Genomic DNA, 23,076 nt, shown 5'->3' with positions numbered 1-23,076 from the left:
CTTTTTTTCCGCATGAGCTCCTTGCGTGATGGTGATAGATTCGCCGATTTAGCTTGAGGCTGAGGATTTCGCTATACTGCTGCGAGACCAGTCCTGTCTATAGTGCGGGAACTCCCCACACTATCACAATACACGGGCTTGACAAAGCATGCAGGAATCTTCAATAAGAGGCCGCACTGCCCAGCTCAAGCCTAGAGGAGCCCTGGACTGTCGGCCCCTCCAAGTTCAAAGGGGGGGGGGGAGGGGGGTATTTATTTTTGTATTAGATGTCCGTCATCATCTGACACCGTGGTGTTCGGTATGACCACGAAGTCCATCACGTTCGCGCTATAGGCTTCATGCACATTTGGGTGTTGTCACCGCTCGCGCTACCGCTCAAGGGTAGGAAGCTCGTTTCGGGTTAGACTAGTTCTGCGCACCTAGTTACTGGAGAACTCGTTAGTGAAGACGAGTATTTCCTACACATGCAGCATTTGTTTAAATTTCAACACGCCCGCAATATTTTGGCGAAGTAAGATAGTCTTCACAACTAATAAGTTTCCGCACTTTTCTCCCATTTTGGAAGGCGAGAGCAATTGGGCCAGATTGGGAAGTGATTGGGAAATGAAACCATTTGCTCCGTTGGTGGTTCGAATCACTCTCCGAGATTCCTTTCTGCGCCGCTCTGAGGAGCGACGGAGTATCACCATGTACTCAGTGGAACACCTACAACAGGTTCGATGTAGAAAAACAAAGAGAGGGACAAGCACGGTAGCGCAACCACAAGTTGGCACAATTTTATTAAAGCTACGAAGGGTCATAGGCAAGAGTGACAGATGAAAGGGTGCGAAAAATGGTTTTTTCAGAGAACAAGCATATGCGGACAAAACTGGCAACGGTTCACACACGCACACACAACCACATACACCTGTACCAGGAACCAATGAGGATTTTTTTTTCTTTAAATTAAAATCAACACACGCGGACCAGGGGTGGCTACCAGTGTAGTGATTGTCTGGTCACCGCCACTTGCTCCCGATGTCATGGTTCACATGTTGACCGGCTTGCTGCGGGTCGGCTTGCCCTGAAGGACGTTGAGGATGTTGTCCACGGCTAGCAAGCCCATCTGAATTCGGACGCTGATCTCGGAGCTGCCGATGTGTGGTGTCACGACTGTAGGGGAACAGATTTCAACACGCCATATGTTTAAGTGGCAAAAGTAGAAGAACGCAGCAGTAATATAAAAAAAAAAAGTTACCGAAGACACTTTGGAAATTCTAATGTGTGCTTGGCGAATGCCTTGTGGTCAACCCACTGCCGCTTCCCCGAACCGCTTGGCGCGGAATCGCTGGGCCGCTTCGGAGCCATGCGTCTCACTCACTCGACTGCAACGAGACGCCTGGCGAAGGAGCGGCAATGCAGCTGCCACCGTCGACGCGCGCGCGCTCGTTCTACCGCTACTGTGTGACGTCACGGTTGCTATGCACAGCTGCGCCTCCCACCGACTCCAGTTGCTGAGGAGGGGAGGAGGTTGCGCCGCTGCGCGGAGGAGAGGACACAGTTGGCACGATTGCAGCGCACGGACGGACAACGCGAGCATGAGCCATTAGAGGCTTTCGCCTTAATATCGTGCCCGAGTATATCGTGAGTTCAACATTCAATGTAGTTGAATATAAGCGGGATTAGCAGACTTCTTGTGGTGGGCATGCCGCCTACGCTTCCCACCGCCTGATCGCTACGCTCAGACGTGGGCCTCATTGAGACAAGCGCTGCGCCTAGACGCAATACGCGTTTTATAACGGGTGGTTCTGGAAGTCTCATCTATAATTATCTCACATTTTCTCCTTAAGAAATGAAGGCAGTGAGTCTAGTATGCACTACTTTGCTGCACCTAAGTGAGAGGAACATTTCTCGCACACAAATTCAGGAGCCGAACGCTGCAGCCACAGAGCCACCGCAGCGGATGAACAATTCCTGGGTAGTAAATGAAGGCCCGACTTCAGTGGCATCATCACCAATGCACTAACTGTGATGTAGAATGCTGAAAAAAAAAATCGTATCAATTTCTGCAAGCAGACTACATGGCTTGCTAACATAATGAAAGAAACAGCCTCTTCTGACATTTTTTTTTCAAATCAAGGTCAAAGCGTCAGCTACCATAGATGCTGGAGGCTTGCTTAAAGATAAATTCACGCAAAAACAAACGCTCGCGACAAAAGAGCACCATATTTTTATGGTCATAATGAGGAACGTAGACAGAAATTTTTTGAGGGGCTAAAGGTAACCTTTTCCACCGAGCGGGAGGGGGGGGGGGGGGGCAGGTACGTGCCTGGCCGTAATGCTGCATCGACAGATGAAGCACAAGTTGTGAATTTCGGTCTGTTGATACTGTACGCCCGCGTATTTGCACACAGTTTTATCGCCCTCGAACAATCAAATGTTAGAAATTTGCAGCATCAACAAACGTCCATAATCTTTTTTTTTAATTAAATAATAAACCTCCCAGTATTCTTAACACTGTTGACATTTCAGCAATGAACGGACCATTAGTAACGAGATCCCGACAGTCCCATTACTTTTATCCGATGCTTTCGATGATTGGTCATTACAGCGTTGTGCTGCCACACTAATTTCTTCAGAAGAAACGATACGCATGCAACTGCGCCGCTCCAGCCAACTTACTGAGGTTCCTCAGGGTCAGCAGCTTGTGGTCCTTGGGCAGAGGTTCGGGCAGGGACACGTCAATGGCAGCGGCCCTGATGACTCCGTTCTTCAGGGCGTCGTACAGGTCGTCCTGGTTGACCACGCCACCCCTGCGAAAACAGTGCAGACGGGTTGAGAACGTATGCACTGCAACGACACTAGGACTCGCGACCCAACAAATAAAAGTCCAACGCGCAAAGCACTAGCGTGTATCACAGATTTTCGCATCAGCATGCAGAGATGGCGGCTATTACGACCAAGAACGAGTCCGGTGCGGAATTTCGTGACGCACAAAACAAGACTGCTGGGCCAATCAGGCGCTGTGTTTATGAGCAGACTTAGTTGAAATTGGCTGACAGTGAAAACAGTGGCACAACTCGCGCTGGTTCGCTATCTCGCTAATCATGAACCATAATTTTACACAGTGCATCTGTTATTACTGTAAATTTGCACTTTTATCGCTGCACCCGGGCCCGGTCATTGCGGTTATACTTAGAATTACTATGTACGTAAAACGTCTGAAATATCCACCGTAATTCCGATGCATAAAGTAGGAGTTCTGTGCGCCTATATCGAACTACAATACGTTGGAATCTTCCATACACCGAACAGTGCAACGGGTGCCCACCTTTCGATATTTCCAGAACAGTAGCTCAAAGTTTTCTGATATTCAAAATTTTTGTACAGGAATGTTTGACGTATTTCTGCTACAGCTAATTCGCCATGTTTATGAACTCAATCTGCTTCCCTTCGGTGCAGCCTACGGCCTACTGTAAATACAGTAGATACTTATATCGCTGACTTTGCAGTTAGATGGTCACACATAATTGCAATTTTGAAAAAGACTTCGGACAACACAGGGACAACACAAACTCTGGTGCGCGATTTTCCCAAGTCTTTTTCAAAAGCGCAATTATGTGTGACCACGTTAACTACCAACTAGCCCAATTTGAAACCCTCTTAATGTACTTTTTAGGTCACCAGAACGCTCAAGTTTGCTTAATTAACGTAAATCATGTTCACCTATATATTAATCTATAAATTACAACGAAACTGTTTGTTTGTAGTCTTCTAAACTAAAGCCTGAAAGACCGCGATCTTCAAATAAAACTACCCAAAAGTCTCCGCTGCCGCCGCGGTGGGCTCAGTGGTTACCGCGTTCGGCTGCTGACCCGAAAGACGCGGGTTCGATCCCGGCCGCGGCGGTGGCATTTAGATGAAGGCGAAATTCCAGAGGCCCGTGTACTGTGCGATGTCAGTGCATGTGCAAGAACCCTAGGTAGTGGGAGGAGCTTCCGTCCCGCTCCGACCACGCAAGATCAGCTTGCGCTGGTTAAGCGGGCCTAAGAGGCAGCAAGGACCAATAGGATCCTGCAACTAGGAACACCACCTGCAGCTCAAGACCCCAACCCCTAAACCCCGTCCCATTTTGCGGAATAAAGTTTTATGCTACTACTACTAGGTGGTCGAAATTTCCGGAGTCCTTCACTAACGGCGTCCCTCATAGCCTGAGTCGCTTCGGGACGTTGACCCCCTGTAAGCCTAAAACTAAAGTCTGCGTGTTTCCACATGAGCTAAGGTTATTTTTTTTTAACCACAGCGTTGACGAGCGCGCAAAAACAGCGAATTTCAGAGCACAGCTGCGCGCCGCAGAGAGCATGCAGTGAGAGCATACCGGCTGGTGTTGATGAAGACGCCGGTCTTCTTCATCTTGGAGAAGAAGCTCTTGTTGAACATGCCCCTCGTCTCGTCCGTGAGGTTAGTCAGGGTGATGATGAAGTCCGACTGGGCGGCCACTTCGTCCACCGAACAGGCCACGGCCCCCATTTCCTCGGCTGCAGCAACGAAATTGTATACCAGTTACAAGATGCGCCACATGACAGCTTTTTGTTGCGAAATACGCTAATCGCCGAGCCATTTCGCGGAGCAGAGGCAAGGCCATACTGCGCATGCGCGAGGAGCAGTGACGTCACACGGCACACAGCTGGCGCGCCGCCGCCGTCGCTGCGCGGGAGAGGTGCCGCCGACGCGCTCGCCAGTTGCGCATGCGCAGTAGCGGCGCATAGCTAGCGTGCGGGGGCCGCCGCCGCTGCCGCGCGCTCTCCATCGCCTCTCTCTCTCTCTCCTCCTTGCTTTCGCAATCCTCCAGGTTTAACCACAGCTAAACCACTGCCAATTTTTTTTTTTTTCACGCAAGTTATAGGCAGGAGGATGGCGCGACTACGCCAGGCAGTTTCCTGCCTTCAGTCATGTCACCCACGACGGCAGTTTTGTGTTATTGCCTCATAAAGTGTTAATAAAATACTTGTTTATAGCACCTCTCTTCCCCCTATCCTTCCTGTCTGTCCCCTCACGTCTTTCATTTCTCCAGCCTGCCTGCTATCCCTCCATTTCCACTGCCCCAGCTGAGGGGCTTCCAGCAGCGATGGCAGATGCCGGGGCTAGCAAAAATCTTTTCCTTCCTTTTATTATTGTTTTAAAATAAACCACTACTGCTACTACTTATTGCCTCAAATAAGTACAAATACTAGTGGGAATGAAATGGACACGTCTCGAGGTATAGACGAAGCCTCCTGCGCATTCACGCACACTGCTGCTCGAAAGTGCGCTGCGTCCTCACCTGGCTTGATGGGCTGGAATTTGTCGTAGTAGATGGCCTTGCCAATGTAGAGGGCCTTCATGCACTTGAGCACGCTCTGGGCGATGCGGCCCATGCCGATGAAGCCCACCGTGGCGCCGTGCAGGCCCTGGCCACACATCCACATGGGGCCCCACGAGTGGATCCACTCGCCCCTGCGAAAAAAGGCGAGATTAAGCGTCGAGCCGTACACATCGCGACACTTTGTAGAGCGTTAAGATCTACTTCTCGCGCTCGGGTCTCAGCGTTATGCGTTATAATGCAAATGGTAACCCAGTGGTTGCTATGGTAACCGAGGTGGTTACGTAATGGAGTAAAATAATAACAAGCGGCAGAGTGGTGCCCGAAACTAAACTATTCGGAACTAAACTATGTCATTCCCGTCTATATATATATATATATATATAGACGCCCTGTCTGTCATACGTCAAAGGTAACTTTGAGAAACTACGCTCCGAAGCTCCAAGCATGGCCCGTGTTTCTGAACCCGGCATTCTGATTGGACGAAAGCTAGAAAAGGTCAGCTGACTGTGGCGCCACCCGCGGCATTCCTATGGGCACGGGTAACCACTAAAGGCCGATAAAAACGCATGTATGGTGGGCATGAATAAAAAAACAAATTGCTAATTGTGGGGCCGAAGAGACTCCATAGTGGAGGACTCCGGATTAATTTAGATCATCCGGGGTTATTTAATTCGCGCTGACATATAGTACAGCCTACTGGCGTATTTCGTGTTTCACCTCCATCGAAATAAGGCCGGCGCGGCCAGGATCGAAAACCGCAACACAAACCGCAACCGCGAGAGATGGTCGCCCAGCTCTTCGGCGTGACGTCATACAGAGGTCATGCGAAAGGTCATTTCATGTGCACCGCCGTCGCACGCAAAGGCTTGAAAGTGCAAGTAGTAAAGCTTTCGCTTTAAAACCGCGAGGAAGAAACGTAGTACTGACGCCTTGATGGCATTCGCGCAGTCCACGATTCTCCGTCCGGCGGCCAGCGACAGGGCAACGGTCAATTCGGCCACGGAATCCGAGGAAACGTCGGGCGTGTTGGTCACCGGAATTTTCCTGAAACAAAAAAAAAACTATAAATAAAGCACGGGAAGCCACTGTTATAAAAGAAAGTATGCTGAAGACAAACGCAGTATTCTGAATAAAACGCGCCGAATTTTTAAATACTAAATGTGACTAATTCACTTTTCTTTGCGACCTCACATTACCAATGTGCGTATAGTTTTATGGGATGTTACATGCCGCCCAACCAAGCACAACCGTTTTTCTTGAAACGAAAAACAATATGGCTAACGTATGGCTAAAGTGAATGAAGGCCACTAATGTTGGTAAAGAAATGTAAAACTTGCTGATATGTACTGAGTGGATCATTAATGTCAATTAAAACTGCAGGGTGGTCCGATTTGGATATCAGATATTAAGCTCATAGATCTAGGATTTATTAAAACACTCTTCAACCATTCAGTACCTATTAAGCAACGCGCTTTCATTAAGTATAAACAGTTGTCCTTGAAACGAAAAAGCTCGAGGTACCTGTTTTTGCACTCCGCTATGTCAATGTGGTCGAAGCCGACTGACATAGTGGCGACAATCTTCAATTTGTCCCCTGCAACAAATTCCAAGGAGACCGTTACTTTGCGCGCACAACACAGCATGCTATATGCAGAGATTACGACACACATCTAGATGACATGAGCATAAAACCTGAACACAGGCCTTTCAGTTCAGGAAACGCACATGTGCCCTAAACCATACTGAAAAAATGGCACTGGTTTAGCTCTGGTTAAACCTGGTTGTGTTGCGAAATCAACGGCTGCCTGGCTACGCTTAGGATTCGCTCTGGTTAGGCTGGCCAAGCGAGCGCTAGCGACGGCGGCGCCATCTGGCGAAGCGCGGCGGCGGCAGCTGCTGCGGTTGCTAGGCGACGGCTCAAGGTCATTCGTGGAGTCGCCGCCACGGCGGAAGTGCGGCCACGCTGAAGAGGCGAAACAGTGGGCGTAGTGTTGCTTTCGCAACAAAAAAGCTCTATGATGCAGTAACCTCAGACAGGATTCGTCTCACAAATGTCATACAATTTTGGTCAGATGTTTAGGTGGATCCCCAAAGGTGGAGCAGAGTTGTAATACGGGAGCAATAAGGGAGGATTTGTAACAAGGGGCATCCACCTACGCTTGGGTTGATGCTACTAATTATTCCCTTATTTTGCAAATTTTGCAAAAGGGGTTTGCAAATGCACACCCCTTTTCCCGAAAACTAACGTGCTTTTTTTCCACCAAGATAAGGTGCCCGGGAGCTGATGGAATCGTTCTTTATCCGAAAAAACGGCAAACGGTGCGTGAGTGATCCTTCAGTGACCTTGTCAGATTTTGAATTTAGGTACTTAAATAACCGGGTGCACACGCGCGTTGCTCCTGTTTAGATCATCTTGCACGCCTTGCACGTAATCTGTTATGACGTACGCAGTCGTGGGTGGTTTCTGTACATATTTTGTTTGGTTTGGTTTGGTTTATGGGGTTTAACGTCCCAAAGCGACTAAGGCTATGAGAGACGCCGTAGTGGAGGGCTCCGGAAATTTCGACCACCTGGGGTTCTTTAACGTGCACTGACATCGCAGAGTACACGGGCCTCTAGAATTTCTCCTCCAAAGAAATTCAACCGCCGCGGCCGGGATCGAACCCGCGTCTTTCGGATCAGCAGCCGAGCACCATAACCACTGAGCCACCGCGGCGGCTCTGTATATATTTTGTTCTGTTCTTTCTAATAAACCTTAGTTGTGAGTCAGCGCTTGTAGTGTCTCCCCTCTTTTCTGTGTTTTCTGTCTTAGTTTGCGCTGTTTTTTCCCCCATGAATTGACACCACCTAGCCCAAATGTCTGCTTTGCTAATTATTCCCTTATTGTCACACAGTTTGGAGTATATTGTGTGATATTTGCCTGATATACATGTATGTATGACTTTGTAAGAATGTATGACGTTTGTATGACATACTTACGATAGCTGTAGACGTTTGCATGCGAACCTGTATGAGGCTATTTCATCCTACAGCTCTTTTCCCAAGGGAATGCACTTGATTTGTCGTACAAGAATTCCTCCCACGCCACTGGCGAATTAAAGGTTGTGGGTTTCTAAGTGTACACAGGCCACCACCCACCGCGGGTTCGAGCTTCGCGCGAGCCAAGGGCCCCGATCAGCCGTCACCACACACACACTGGGACACCGATGCGGTGCACTCAACCTCCGCTGGGAGGAGAGTGATTCGCCGCAAAGAAATAGGCCTCCAAGTTCACAAAGGAGACGTTTATTCACGTCTTCCTTCAGCAGATACACAAACACTCAGTAGTCACCCCGTGCCGGGGGCGCGCGAGGAGCAAGGCTCCGCTGCGCGCACGAAGCGACTCGAGTAATGCGCGCCGCTAGCACGCCGCTGCAGGAGAATGTCCCCGCGGCAGTGCTGTGATCTCCCTCTCGTGTCGACCGTTGGGCCGGTTGCGAGAGAGAGTGGGCAATCAACGCAAGGTACGCCTGTCGGAGGTCGCTGGACCCCGCTGGACAGGCTCGAGCCGCTGCAGGTCAGAGGACACGTGCGGGCGAGCTCGAGTATATGCACTGGTCCGAGCGGCAAAGGCCGGCAGGGAAAAACAGTAACGTACGCACCTTACGCTGTCTCGGAGGGATCTCTCTCTGGGTCGCGCGGTGCGCGGCCGCCCAAAACTGGTCCCGAATTCCCGCCAAAAGGCGCCAATGGCAAAGGCCCTTGGGGAGCCGGGGCGAAGCTGTGGCTAAATGACAGTGATTAGTCACCCAGCCGCCTCTCCACCGCCTGAGGCGGGAGCAAGGGAAAGAGGAGAAACAACGCGGGAGGCCGGCACAGCCGCGCAAAGGCGACGGCGGAAAGCCAGGATTCCCACAAGGTGCACTGAAGAGAAGTATGAACTCGCCTTTTTGCCGCGGGAACTCGATCTACACGTTCCGAGCGTTCTTAGAAACTTCGAATTATTGTCCTGTGCGGCTGATTTCCCTAATTTAAATCGGATTGAACGTCCCGGCACCGGCCTTTTTCTAAATTCTCCGCATACGGAGGGAGGAGTCGACCAACCTTTCAACCAGCCCCGTGGCGGCTTGCCGCTCTGCCATGGGCGGAGTGATACGTAGTGATCGGCGAAAGCAAAGGGTCCGCGCGTATTTTTATTTCAGTGGGCCTAATTTGCAGCTATGTAGACCCTGACTAGACCTATTTATTCACAGAAACCTAAAAGAAACAAAATAAAAATGAAAGCAAAGTCGCCACGCGACTGCCTGAAAGGCACTCCATACGTTGGTCGACTCCTCCCACCGTATGCGGGGAATTAAAAAAAAAGGCGGCAGCCGAACGTTAATCCGATTTAATAAGGAAATCGGCCGCACAGGCCAATAAATCGAGGCTTATAAAAATGCTGGGAACGTGTAGATCGAGTTCCCGCGGCAAAAAGACGAGTTCAGATTCCTTTTCAGTGCACCTTTAAGGAACGAATGTCCTCACTTGGCAAAGCTCGCGGCAGCGTGGGTGCTCTAAGTAATAACGAAAGGCGCGGTGACATGTGGGTGCACATCTGGGCTATTACCTTGAAGGATGGGTTTTCGGAAAGGGGGATGGGGTAAAGGTCAGAGCTAAAAAAACATTTACACCAACCATGTAGCATAAAGTGGGTTGTGAGTTGGGGGCCCATGTGGGCCCTACTTGGGCAACCCACTTCGGGCCAATCGGGGCCACCGGTCCAGAGTAGGAACTAATGTGGGCAGTTCATCTAACACAGCTATGGACCAATGCGGGTATTACAGGGGCGAGCTCACAAGCTCCCCATGGGACGCCAATGTAGGTATTTCAGGGGCTACCCCATCCGCAGCGGCCAAAGTGGGGCCTGCATGGCCCTAAACATGGCCCCAGCATTGTGCGCCACCTGGGTAGCTCTTGCTGAATTTTGGGACTTGCTAATCCAGAGAAAAACGTTGCGAATTTCATTGTCTTTGCAGGCTGCGTTCCGGGGCGTGGACCTAAGTGAAGCCCCCCTCAGGAATCCTGTCAGTGTTACGACAATTGTTGTAACACTGAATGAAAAACATTTTTGAGCGTATTGAGCTTACTGCAACACGCTTTAGCTGGTCCATAATATGCACGGAAAAATGAATGCGTGCTACAGAGCTGAGCATAATGTTGAAATACTGTGACTTGATGTAGTAGTCAGAAGTGAATTTGAGTTTTAATACCAAAGCATCGCATAAGGCAATGAAGCACCAAACACGTGAAAATAAACGTAGTCAGTTTCGACTAATATTAATTAAGGTACATGGCCTGAAATGAGCACGAAAGTTTTCTCTGAGAATATGTGCTCCCATGTAACTTCTCTACCTATAAAAAAAATGTCGGTCTTCTAAATAAACACCGCCACCAAAAGTTTTCAAACGGCGACAAAAGTGAATGGTTCGGGTGGGTCTTCTGGGGTTTAACGTCCCAAAGTGGCTCAGGCTATGAGGGACGCCGTAGTGAAGAGCTCCGGAAATTTCGACCACCGGGGAGCGTGCACGACATCGCACAGTACACGGGCCTCTAGAATTTCGCCTCCATCGAAATTCAGCCGCCGCGGCCGGGATCGAACCCGCGTCTTTCGGGTCAGCCGCCGAGCGCCGTAACCACTGAGCCACAGCGGCGGGGTGAAGTGAATGGAGGATATAAAACGTATTTAAAACTAAGTTTCTGTGACGGGACCAATGTGGATCGCCACTGATTCCATTCGCAAAAAACCTTGTTAAAAACAACACTGTCCCCTTGAGAGGTGCACCTTAAGGGAAGCGCAGGTTCTGCTGGCCCGTTGCACCTCCGCTGAAGAAAGGTACAGGAAACGAGAGGACACCCACCAGCGGCAATGACGTTCTTGTCCACCTTGTCGGTAAGCATGCAGAGCAGGGCGTCCTTCCCCTTCACGTTGTTCAGCAGGACGTCGTAGTTCACGGGCTCCTCCTTGTCCCAACATGTCACGTCGCAGCTGCGAAAGGGTGGCCGAACACGCATTTAGGTAAAGGAGAGGGGAGGGGGGGGGGGACTAATATTACGAGAGCAGCTACAATGAACTTCGAAGGCGGAGACAACCGTGAAGAGCACCGGCAGTGCGCAAATAGAACGCTGCTCGCTACGTAGCAGCATGAAAACAGTCAAGGGACGATCAAGTGGATTAGTGTGGAGGAAATGCATTTTTCTTGGCCTCGTCAATCTAATCCATTTGATTCTACGTTGTATTAAACTCCGATTCTACACGAATTCTGATTCTATACGAAATCCAATTCTATTTAATATACGATTCTATGTAAAATAACATTCTATGCATAATACGATTCTATATAAATTAAGATTCTATTTCAAATACGATTCCATTTGACATACGATTATCCTTCGAATCCAATTCTATTTCAAATAAGATTCTATAACGCATCTCATTCTATTCTGATTCTATCCTTATTCCATATCTAACAGTAATCGCTTCTTTTTAATCATTTCTGCTGTCATTCTTAGTCCGGCGTAGCCCTCCTCCTGCCTACAAGTGGAGGGGGGGGGGGGGGGGGCGGTTGGCAGGTGAGAGGTCGAGAGAGGGAAATCCCCTTAACACTTCCTGCCACGATTGGCAGGCGGAGGCTTCACATAAACGCCGACGCCGGCTATAATGCTACCGCATTAGAAATACAAAGATACGAGAAAAATAAATACGCAGTAGTCTCTCCTTAACTGGAACTCGGTTAATTCGAGCCCCCAGTTCACTCGAACAAATGTTCGGCCTGCACTTCGAACTCGGGTTATAACAGCCGAGTGCGCGAAGTTTGAAAAGAGAGATAATACCTTTGAAACTAATAAACGTGGATTCGGAGACAGTATGCGAACTGCATACACATGAGCATTTCGTCTAGGCCTTTGTATTGGAGATACGCGACAAATAAGAATAGCTTGTCACCCCATCCACAAAAGTATTTGGTTAGTCAGAAATTGGGTCCCGGATTCCATGATGCCGTGGCATTCTTGCTTCGTGCCAACGTAAATCATAAAAATCCAAAGGTAATCTTGGAGCTACTAGGACACTTCTCCATTGTTAGCAGGCGTTGAATAGGGCGAAATCATAATATTATACTAGCCAGGAAGCCACGGCAGCCGTATATGCGGCGAAATCAAAGGCACTATTATTTAAAGCTGCCTCCAACAAACCAGAGCGATTTTACTTTGCGACTGAAGAGCAGTCGGAAAAGAGAAGGAAAACGACGCGACTTCCCAACACCTTCCGTGGCTTTTAAAAACAAAAAAAACAAATAAAAGCTTTGTTTTTCCTGCAGTGTTAAAAAAAAGTAGCAATATACAAGTGTTTCGCGACTGCTTCTCATACGCCGGGCTAGGCGGCGTCAGCTGCTGGCCGTTGTCATGGTAACCCAATATCCGCACAGTCGCAGTCGATAGAAATCAGTGTACGTTGACACTTCACCGCAATACACCTCACTCGGCCTACATCAGCAGCGCCACGCGCGGCCGGCCTGGTAGACAAAACGTTCAGCAGCTGAAAACGTGGAGCAGCAGGAAACGACATTCATAGTGACTGGTTTATTCACAACATTCAAGGTGTCGGAACGCCAGGCGAAGAAGCCAAAATTTATGTTTCTGCCAGCCATGCCACACTGCATGACGTCACGTTGGTTGCAAACAGAGATGACAGTTTACCGCCTGCTTATTTCAAAACTGGGATGGAGAGGTACTCCATCAGGTTAGCCTTCGGCTGGAATTTAGCAAATAATAGACAATAAACGAGAAATTTGGTAACTGTTAATAAATAAAAACAGTGAATCTCGATTAATGACCTCATGTAGCAAGGCGCCACAGGCGAAGAAGCTAAAATTTATGTTTCCGCCAGCCATGCCACACTGCATGACGTCACGTTGGTTGAGAGATGAGAGTTTACCGTCTGCATATTTCAAAACTGGGATGGAGAGGTTGTCCATCAGCTTAGTATTCGGCTGGAATTGGAATTTAGCAAATAATTGATAATAAACGAGAAATTCGGTAACTGTTATTTAATAAAAACGGTGAATCTCGAGTAATGACCTCATCTAGCAAGGCGCCCGGTGAATAAAAGTTTCATTCGCGAGCTGATGCCTCGCAGGGGTTTAGTAGTAATGTGCAGCGGATAAAGGATTTGGCTTTTCGAGGCCGTAAGAAAATATTTTGTTCAGGAAAACGAAGGAAAGAACCGCGTCACGCAGAAGCCGTGCGAGCGACGGAGAGTAAAAAAGAGAGAGAGAGAGTAAACTTCAGCTCCCCGCGGCGAGCAACTGAAACCCGGCTCCGACCTTGGCCTTACTATGCGGATGACTGCCACGCAAGAGCGAGCACGCTTCCACGAAGGGAGCAGCAGCGGAGAGAGCGAAAGGGTTGAGAGAGAAACAGCGCGAAGAAGAGGCAGCGAATGCGAAAAGAGGAGGGAAAGAGGAGAAGGAAAATCCTCCTCTTCCACTCGCTCGCGCGCCGCGCATCAAAGCCGGCGTTGGAGCCTTGCGCAACAAACAAGTCGCCACCGGCTACAAAATTGCTCTCTCTCTCTCTCTCTCTCTCTCTCTCTCTCTCTCTCTCGCGCGCGCGCGCTCTCTCTTCCACTGTCGGAGAGGAAAGGAGGAACGACAGCTGAAGGCTCTGGAAAGGCTTGTGCGCGGGTCGCGTCGCGACGAGCTGAAACGGAGCTCTACTGCAGTGGTTGTATACCGTTATCCGGTTGCACCACGGCTTCGGTCGCGACAGGCTGTCTCGTTAAAGCGTCCAAAGGAGTGATCGATGCGACGGGCTTTTAATTTCCGCAGTCCTGTCCAACCGGAGGGATAGCAATTTAGAAGCGGTCCTCTCCTTTATCCAAGCGCACCACCGCGATCGTTCACCGCCTTATAAACCACGAATGCGTGTACAGTCTAGCTCAAAGCTAAAGCGAGCGTGATTCTCTCAAGCCTTCGGTGACTGCTCCTCGGGTACGAACGCGAGCCGTGGGGGTCTCCAATGACAGGTAATAGTTCCATAAGCCACTTAGAAGCAGAGGCAAACATTCCTATCCTGACCAGCACAACGACACTACAGGACATAAAACAATCACGCGCCACTACAACTCATGAATTCCGCTTGGTCGCGGGCTCGACTAGCCTAGTCCGTGGCGGCAGTTTTTCGATTGAGGCGATCTGAGACGTAAACACGAAGCAGTTGGCGCTCAACTCGTGAATTAGGTCTGTGCCTTTCCATCACAGGGCACGGCGTCACTTTGCAATGAAAAAATTCGTTAAATTTACTTCTAGGCACTCCATGTCTAATTTTAATTTCTTCTCTCCGTTTAGAGTGGTCAGCGGTCCTATTGCTTAAAAAAATAAATTTAGAAAACACTGCTCAAGTAAAACCAGAGCGAGTGAACCCTGGGGTTACCGACTGCTACCAATAGAAACCGTGTGGCCAGTGGAATTGAAACAAAACATCAACAGTTATGTTACATCGTCAGAAATAAAAAGATATAAACCTAAAGTTGCTACCAGAAACGCCGTTGTCGTGCGCATTTGTTAAAAAAAAAAAAGAACAACGGAAAGCAGAAATCACTCCAGCAGAACCCGTCATATTTTCTCTTTTCTTTTTTTCGCGAAAGGGGGAGGGGGGACCTGTTGCAAATGACAGCTAGCTGAACCTTTCCACCGGTTTACAAAGGCTGAAATGTCTCCCACTAATCCCGCATGTGAGAGCTATACAACAGGTGCACACAAAGCTGTGTGCTCGCAGTCGAACCAAACACAGCTGCGAAATTTATTTGTAAACATTTCAATCACAGATGTCATTTCAGCCAGAATGGAATACAACTTGATACATCTCTTTCGATTGGCAAACAAAAGCAAAGTACAAAACGAGCAAAAAGTTAACTCAAAGCATGTGCTGAAGCAAAATGTACCAACATAAAGAAAAAAAACTAAAACAATCACAGGAGGTGGTGGTGGTGTAAAACATTTATTTATACTATATGCAGAGGTGTTGCTTGGACCGTGCCTGAAGGGCCCAGCCCTCACAATCACTAGGAGGGATCCCTAGTCCGGGACCCCTGTGGCCTCCACGGCGGCCCGGGCTCTTGTCACCAGGGCTCGTTGGTCCTGGAGAGTTGAGCAGCCGAGCAGGGCAGTCTCCCAGTCCTCTCGGGAGGGGTGGGAAAGCAGGATTGGCAGAGCATGCCCACACCATGTGATACGTGTCCGCAAACACTTCCCCACAGTGTGGACACTCGCCCGAAAAGGCCGAATTGAAATGTTTGAGCACTGCCGGCACAGTACCGTGTTGGTGTAGAGGCGAAGAAGCCAACGCTCCTCTGCCATCTTGAGGCCTTTACAGGGGGGTGGGTATCGGTTGTGAGCGTTTTGATACAGGAGAGAGATCTCCCGAAAAGGCACGGACGGCAGCTCGAGGTGCGCGGAAGAAACGTGCACAGAAGGCAGTATATAGAATATTTTCATTTCCAGGTCTGTCCCACTCATTAATAGTCCTCAGAAAGAAAAAAAGAGGTCAAAACAATTACTACGAGAGGAAAAGCGGGTAGTTGAGAGGGCATATCCATCTTACTATATAGTAACTATAGCAACGTATCCCGTAGAATAAGAATTTGCGTGAAAAACCTGCTTTATTATAGCTTTTATTGACGGGAAGGTAAAGTGTTATGCGCGAAAATGTCGAGCTCACATTTTCGAGTGGCTCGGACAAGCGGAGTCCCAGATTTCTATTAACGACGGATCGCATATTCTAAAGGTCATTCGAAATGCTGCGACCGCGGGCTCGGGTTCATGGGTGAACTATGGAATATGGATTTCGTATCTGTTACCAAAAGTGTTTTATCACGAGTCCATTCGGTATGACTGGGTTGCTGGTTCCACCTTATCGTGGACAAAATCAGCATTACTCCATGCGAGACAAAATGAAGAACCGGCTTTCACAGAAAGATGATTTTTTTTTGTTATTCCTGTAGTCAAGTTGAAAATGACTTTTATATGCCATACGCCAAGCGGAAAACTACTGAGTATACGAGGGAAGGAAAAATAGGGGCTCGTGATGACACGCATGACGGAAGGCAACAGTCACCGAAACCAAGGAGCATAGGGGATTTTTCTTCATTCGTGGTGTAATCAGAGGGGGATTAATAGGGTAATTATTTTTTTAAAGACAATTGATTAGAAAGCCGAAGAAAACAAACAACCACATGCCGCCGGTGGGAGCCGAACCCTTCGCTTGTCGGCTCAGCAGCGATCGAGGGCCAAAATTCTGGCAGTTTTGACGCCACTGTAGCATAACAGGGTTCTCGCACACCCTTACAAAAAATGTTTAGACGGTCTACAGACTGTCCATAGACTCCTGTCTGCAAAGTCTATAGACTCTCTATAGACAAATCCTAGAGAAGAGACTATAGGCAATACAAATACTATAGACAGTTTATAAACTATAAAAAGAAATATCTATAAGAAGGCAATATAGCCTATAGACTGTCTATAGACCATTTTTATAAGGGGCAGCTCCCGCCTTCACCGTTCGATCACGTTTCACGTGGCACTCGCCGTAATACAGGACGTATACAACATCCGCCGCTGTGACGAGGGAGGCGCTGGTGAACACTTTCAAGTTTAGGTTACACTAGACATAAATGCCCTCGAAGGCAGAAGATTGGACAGCAGTCGCCGTAGCTCAGATCCTAGAGCACCAGACGCGAAATTCGGAGGTCGTGGATTCGGATATCCCATCGGCGAGATGTGGTTTTCCTTCTCCTTTCTGCTCAGTTATCTTTAAAATATGACCCTATTAATCTCCCACTGATAAACGCACCACAAATAAAGAAAAACATCCCTATGCTCCTTAGTTTCGGTGGCATGACTTCTGTCATGTAAGAGGAAAATTCGCGGTAGCTTAGCTTGGTTAAGCCCGGTAATTCCGAAAGCAATATCCGTACCTACGCCACGGTTCAGCTGGTGGTGGTGCTTGTGGTTAGACTTGTGGTGATGCATTGGTTATACAATCCAATCATATCCTATCCAACCCAATATAATCTAATCTAATGTAATCTAATCCAATCCAGTCCAGTCCAATCGAATCCAATCTAATGCAATTAAGGTCAAATGAAGGTCAATGGTGGTCGCCGCGGCACGGCAAAGGCGTGAAAGTGCAAGTAGCATTGCTTTTGCAATAAAAGAAAGTGTGCTTGTCATGCACAATTATGAAGTAATCAATACCTGAATGCCTAAACTTTGTTCCCTTTCACGTTGGAGGTACGCCTCCTCGTCAAATGTATACAGCCCAGGGCATCGCCCAGGGGGTATGCTTGCGAGGACTGAGTATGCCTGGTGATGCATACTCAGCGACCGTAATCTCTCAAACGATAAATGGCTTCGCGTCCTCAATCCACCTAAGCTTTGGACTGCTAGACGTTGTAGTGAGCCCCGCTAAACGCCTTAGAAGCAAACCCCTTTGGGAATGCGCCTGTATACATACATGTCATAATACTGGGAAGCACCTTCGCTCTTCTGTTGATTGCAACAATTCCTAAACCTTCACTGTTTGGCTCGCGTCTTTGCGTTAGCATTGTGCAACCCTGAATGTACCACTTGTTGCGATTGGTTTCTTTGCTAGGATGATATGTTGTTATCTGCAATTATTTTTGTGCCTTCACATTACCCTTGCATGTTACCCACTCCTCGTCTGTAATGCACGGCCCTGAGAGTAGAATCCTAAAAGAGGGCTTCCGAGCTAGCGAATGTGCCCCCGCTGGTATGCTCGGTGACAGCGACGCCACGGGGACGAACTTGCGCCGCTTAAAAAACCTTCGTCCGGTACAGCCTTTGTGGGATCGCCGCAGACACTATAAAAAGTCGGCCATCAAGCCCGTCCACTCCAGGGAGTTACGGCGTCTTTATCGGGGTGCGTCGGGTCGCAACACGCAGTTGCGCACACGGAGGGCAAGGAACGAGGTTACGCCAAATATGTCACACACTCGAGCAGCAGCTATCGGTGGAAACGTAGAGGAGCTGGTCGGAGTACACGCGTGCGGACGAACCAAGAGACAAGGAAAAAAAATACTGTCGGTCTCGCCCTCCGTACGAGCAGAGCTGATCGATATACGCACCGGGGAACACCCGTCTGGCACACACGACCTGCTCGCATTAAGCGGCAGATCCGGTCATTTAATGCGCCACGGAGAGGCGCACGGCTGTAGAAAGACACCGCTGCGCACTTTCTCAGCACAGGCGACGTACGTAAAATGAGGGCGATGTTACGTGATATTCGGACCACAGCAGGTACAAAAAAAAAGATGAAAAATGTAAAGAAGGAATGTGTTTCGTTAACCGACTTCATGAAGCCCACAATAATAACCATTAGCCAATGCATCCAAACTCCGTAAATGGCTACACTTTTAAGCGAATGATGAAGTCGCTTAATATGAAAAAAAAAAAAAGGTCCGTCCGCTACGCTGGACCAAATTTGCGGCATGTATGTCATCAACGGCGTGATGTGTATGTGCGACTGTTGCGACGCGTACACATCCCACAATATCTCACAACAGGAGTGTTGATGGCTGTTTGTGTTATCTTCATCTTATGCTTAATGTGACAGGGATACCATACCCAACCATCTGAGCGCTTCTAGAATACAGTTTAAGAGCCAGCCCTCCCCTACCCACATATGTGAGCAGATAACGGTATTCCACTCACGAAAACCGCCGCAGTCAAAACCACGGACAAAAACAAAATCCGTCCATGCAGCAGTTAAAGGCAATGCCTGCTTTAAAGGCAGCCGTGCGGCGCATGCGCGATAAAGGTTATCCTGAGCGCGACTCAAATTTACACAAAACGACGGGGTAGCTACACATCTGTAATCCGAGCTGGACAAAAAACCACTTAATACGAAACCGATATATCCATAAAACGAACGTCGTACAGCGTGCATTATGATCGGAGACTATAAACGAACAGTGTGAGGCCACTTAATACGAACGAAGGCGCATGAGAACTCGGCCGAAGAATGCCATCAGAGCTGAAATTTAACGACCGGCCTTCACACGATCCAAGGACCGACGGGCCATTTTTCAAGCGGGAACGAAAAGAAGGCTTCGAGCAACACGTACGTGTTCCATTAACCGAAATACGCGGCGCATTAAAAGCCGAAAGGAAGCCAAGGACTCCGCCATTACGGCGCGCCCGCGCGTCACAAAGGAACGTTTCCCGCACCCCAAGCAGCAGCGCGAAGGCCGGAGAGAAGCCACGGCTGTGTCAAGGTGACCCCCGGCGGCAGCCACGTGCAGTCCTTCCTTTTTCAACTCCACCGGGGCCAAAAATAAGACAGCAAAAGCCGCCGCCAAAAAAAGTAAGAGCTCCTTTCGGCTCGAGAGTGTTTTCTCACGTAGACCAACCATCCTCTCCTCTTGACACCACCCAAGGACGTCGTCAAACGGCCGAACACGCTCCCCGCCAGAAAATTTCTTCTCCGGGGATTACGCCCGAGATGTGTACCGAGGAGACGAACGCCCCCTCAAATCGAGTCGCTACCGAACACCCTCTCCACTTCCTCCGGATCAGCCCCCCCCCCCCCTCCCCGAACGTCAGGAGTGGAGCTGTCTCTCTCCCTCTCTCGCTGCCGTTAAAATCGGAAGGAGACATCGAGGGACTTAACGCTCTCCCTCCGAGAAACGAAGGAAGGCGAGGAGAATGTTCCGGACCGAAACAACTTTCGAGAGCGCGGGTCGGCGCCCAGAAGACTTCGGGAAAAGCATAGGGGGGAACCAGCGAGCGAGGCTAAAGAGAGCGGCTTCTCTGGCCAGACCGGAGCTTGAGATGAGAACAGGAAAAAAAGAAAGAAAAGTCAGTAATTAAACAAAGGAAGGTTTGGTTTGGTTTGGTTTATGGGGTTTAACGTCCCAAAGCGACTGACGCTATGAGGGACGCCGTAGTGAAGGGCTCCGGAAATTTCGATTACCTGGGGTTTAACGTGCACTGACATCGCACAGCGCACGGGCCTCTAGAATTTCTCCGCCAAAGAAATTCGACCGCCGCAGCCGGTATCGAATCCGCGTCTTTCGGGTCAGCAGCCGAGCACCATAACCACTGAGCCACCGCGGCGGCAAATAGAGGAAGGAAAGATAGAAAGACCGAAGAAAAAACAAAGGGAAGCAAGAAAAGAAAGAAAACGAAAGCGTGAAATATCAGAACAGCGAATGATGGACAGAAATAAAAGGACAAAAGTTTCGCCCTTGCGAGAAAGAAGAACCACTTGTGCGAAAGAACGCTCTCGACTCCGAGGGCGCCATATACAGGGCGACGTCTGTCCCGTCTTCGAGGAGCGGAGAAATGAACAATGAACGTACGCTCGCAACGGATTAACGCCCTTTCAGACAGCCAGCTGCGACGTCTGCTGCGAGATCGTAAAACTGCAACATTATTGGAATAAAAAGAAGGAAAAGGGCATGGCGAAACTCTAAGGCTACGTTCGCAGGCGAATAAACCGCACAGTAGCGCGTCATTTCTTTTTTGTCTTTAAGCGCTACTTGAAAGGCACTAGTCTAAAAACAGCGTACGGCTGCACAGCCTAATTGCTATTCTAGTCGGACGCAGACAGCTGTTCGCTTTTCCTCGCAGGTGTTTTTGCGAGCAGAGAGCATCAGCCGCTACCGGCTCCTGAGAAGCAGGCTTCGCTGTTATGCGCCGCAGTTCCGGGACGAAGCCAGCGTTACGCGTACAGCGCGCGCCTAATTCGTCATCGCGGAAGCAAATGATGACGCATCGAGCGATTAGATAACGGATCTTAAAGCGGAATAGCGAGGCACCTGCCGTTTTTTTTTTTTTTCCTGCACACGTAATACACCGTCCGAGTTCCGTTACTGACGTCAATCAGGTTGCGGTTAAACTCGCGCTTACAAATAAAACATTATCCAAAGCAGGGCTCAGCACAACGAAACAAACTCTGTGCACTCTGAAGTTACCGATTGCAGCGATAAGCGGCAATCGGTCAAGCGGCAACGGAAGCGAAACGTCGTGCGCGCTTTCATAAATGCGTTCAACGAGGCAGAAACGTCGCTACAGCCTCTTATCTCCACTCAAGGCCACTGCCGTATATTGCACGCACAGGGAAACACACCTACCGCAGCTCTGCATCAGCACGCACCAGTGTTTTCCGGCGAGAACGTCACAGACGCGACGTCCGGTGAGGGAGTTCCGTTGGTTAAAAGAGAAAAAAAAATAACCGACCGCTTAAACGGGAGCGTTCACCTCCGCTCGCACAAGTGTTTCCTAAGCCCGCCGCGGTCGAGTTTTTATTATAAGACGGGCCCGAAAATAAGCGACCCACCGCCCAGTTATTTCAGCTCGTCTCGAAACGGAGTCTCGCCCGCCAAGCATCGCGCAAAACGTGCCTCCGACGAGCCGCTAACTTCCTCCAAACCATCATTACACGCGCGCGCACACGGTTGTCATTCAGTTGACCTTCGCGCCGCCCCCCCCCCCCCCCCCGCCCCCCCTCCCCCTCCATCCTCTTGCAACGGCACATACAAGTGCTTCGGCCCACACCGCTTCCCGTTTCCTTGGCGGCAATTCTCGCCAGGAATCACGACGCCCACGAGTAGTGAGCGAGCTCCAAAGGTTTGTTACACAGACATCCCAACTTAGACACACTAAACAAGACGGCTAGCCTATGACAAGCGTCCCGGGAATGTGGGCTGCGGGACTTCTGCGCGCATGTCGCAAAAAGTAAGGCTTTTAAAGAATAGCTACGAAAGGGGGGAAAAAAGGTTCTTAAAAAGCGCGCGTTCTCTAAGACTGAAAGCGGAATTTCCGACGGCGGTTTATCTTCGGCGATGTGATAACAGTTTGGCGGGCTCCGTTTGAACGACGCCGTCTGACAGTTGCAGACGGATTTTTAACTCGGCGCCGTCTGGAAACGCCGCCAAGCAATGAGTGAAAGGTTGACCGATTTAAAGTCGGCATCGGCTGCTAGCTTCAAATGTAGTCATACACCTGACAAGATGCTCGATGCACATTAGAACCCTGAGACATTTGTCAAGCGGGCGATCGGTCAACGTGGGGAACCTAAACCTGACAGAATGAATGACACTGCTGTTGCCGCAGAACGCCAGCGCGCGGTCCTATGGAAGCGCAGTGCGGCGTTCAGTGAACAATTAAGAGCGGCTTACTGCTGCTTGAGCTTGGCCATCGCCTCAGCCGGGATGTCGGGCCTGGTGCAGTAGACCGTCGGACGCGCCATGGCTGACGAAGAGCGAGAAGCACTGTGGTACCGAGCCGCAACGGGGTTGAGAACGGAGTGGCGAGCACGTCAGCGGACGCCGGCAGGTTCCCCTGTTCTCCGCCGCTTCCGCCGATCGCCGCTGGCCTGGAGAGCGGCGCTGACGTCGCTCGCGCTTGCGCCGTTCGCCGGCGGAGCAGCCACGTGACCGACGGCACGAGCAGACGGAGCAGACGACGAGGAGCAGACGACGCAACGCTCTCGCAATGCAGTCGTACGTGGCCTCAGCCTCGCCTCTATGGTCCTAAATTGCTCGGCTATGAGCTGGCACTACATACTGAATGGCCAGTAATTCAACGCTTCGGAGTTTCGCAAAGGGCCGATTACTGCGCTCTGTGCATGAAATGCGTCATGACTAAGTATGGAGCATTTAATTAGTGATAAGGTTTTCTTTTTTTATTTGT

General features: G+C 49.6%; 1 protein-coding gene across 1 annotated transcript; it reads right to left on the bottom strand.

Annotated features, from left to right (window-relative positions):
• Positions 1 to 746: 746 nt before the first annotated feature.
• Positions 747 to 22,740, bottom strand: LOC149332389 (glyoxylate reductase/hydroxypyruvate reductase-like). Its single transcript, XM_089557303.1, has 8 exons — positions 22,563 to 22,740; positions 11,224 to 11,351; positions 6,866 to 6,938; positions 6,272 to 6,388; positions 5,303 to 5,475; positions 4,358 to 4,517; positions 2,662 to 2,792; positions 747 to 1,152 (listed from the first exon to the last, which is right to left on the bottom strand). The coding sequence occupies exons 1-8, from the start codon at positions 22,631 to 22,633 to the stop codon at positions 1,028 to 1,030; spliced, it is 978 nt and encodes a 325-aa protein (XP_089413429.1). The 5' UTR covers positions 22,634 to 22,740; the 3' UTR covers positions 747 to 1,027.
• Between the last annotated feature and the right edge of the window lie 336 nt (positions 22,741 to 23,076).

This window comes from Amblyomma mixtum, chromosome 8 (genome assembly GCF_055824585.1).
Source record: "Amblyomma mixtum isolate Tamu chromosome 8, ASM5582458v1, whole genome shotgun sequence".
NCBI classification, from domain to species: domain Eukaryota; kingdom Metazoa; phylum Arthropoda; class Arachnida; order Ixodida; family Ixodidae; genus Amblyomma; species Amblyomma mixtum.
This window is presented reverse-complemented; position numbering and strand designations above follow the sequence as displayed.

Coding starts and splice junctions, on each gene's coding strand:
- LOC149332389 (XM_089557303.1), bottom strand. CDS start 22,633: ATGGCGCGTCCGACGGTCTACTGCACCAGGCCCGACATCCCGGCTGAG. Junction 6,939..11,223: donor CAAGAACGTCATTGCCGCTG/GTGGGTGTCCTC, acceptor AATTTGTTGCAG/GGGACAAATTGAAGATTGTC. Junction 2,793..4,357: donor GTCTTCATCAACACCAGCCG/GTATGCTCTCAC, acceptor CTGTTTTCGCAG/GGGTGGCGTGGTCAACCAGG.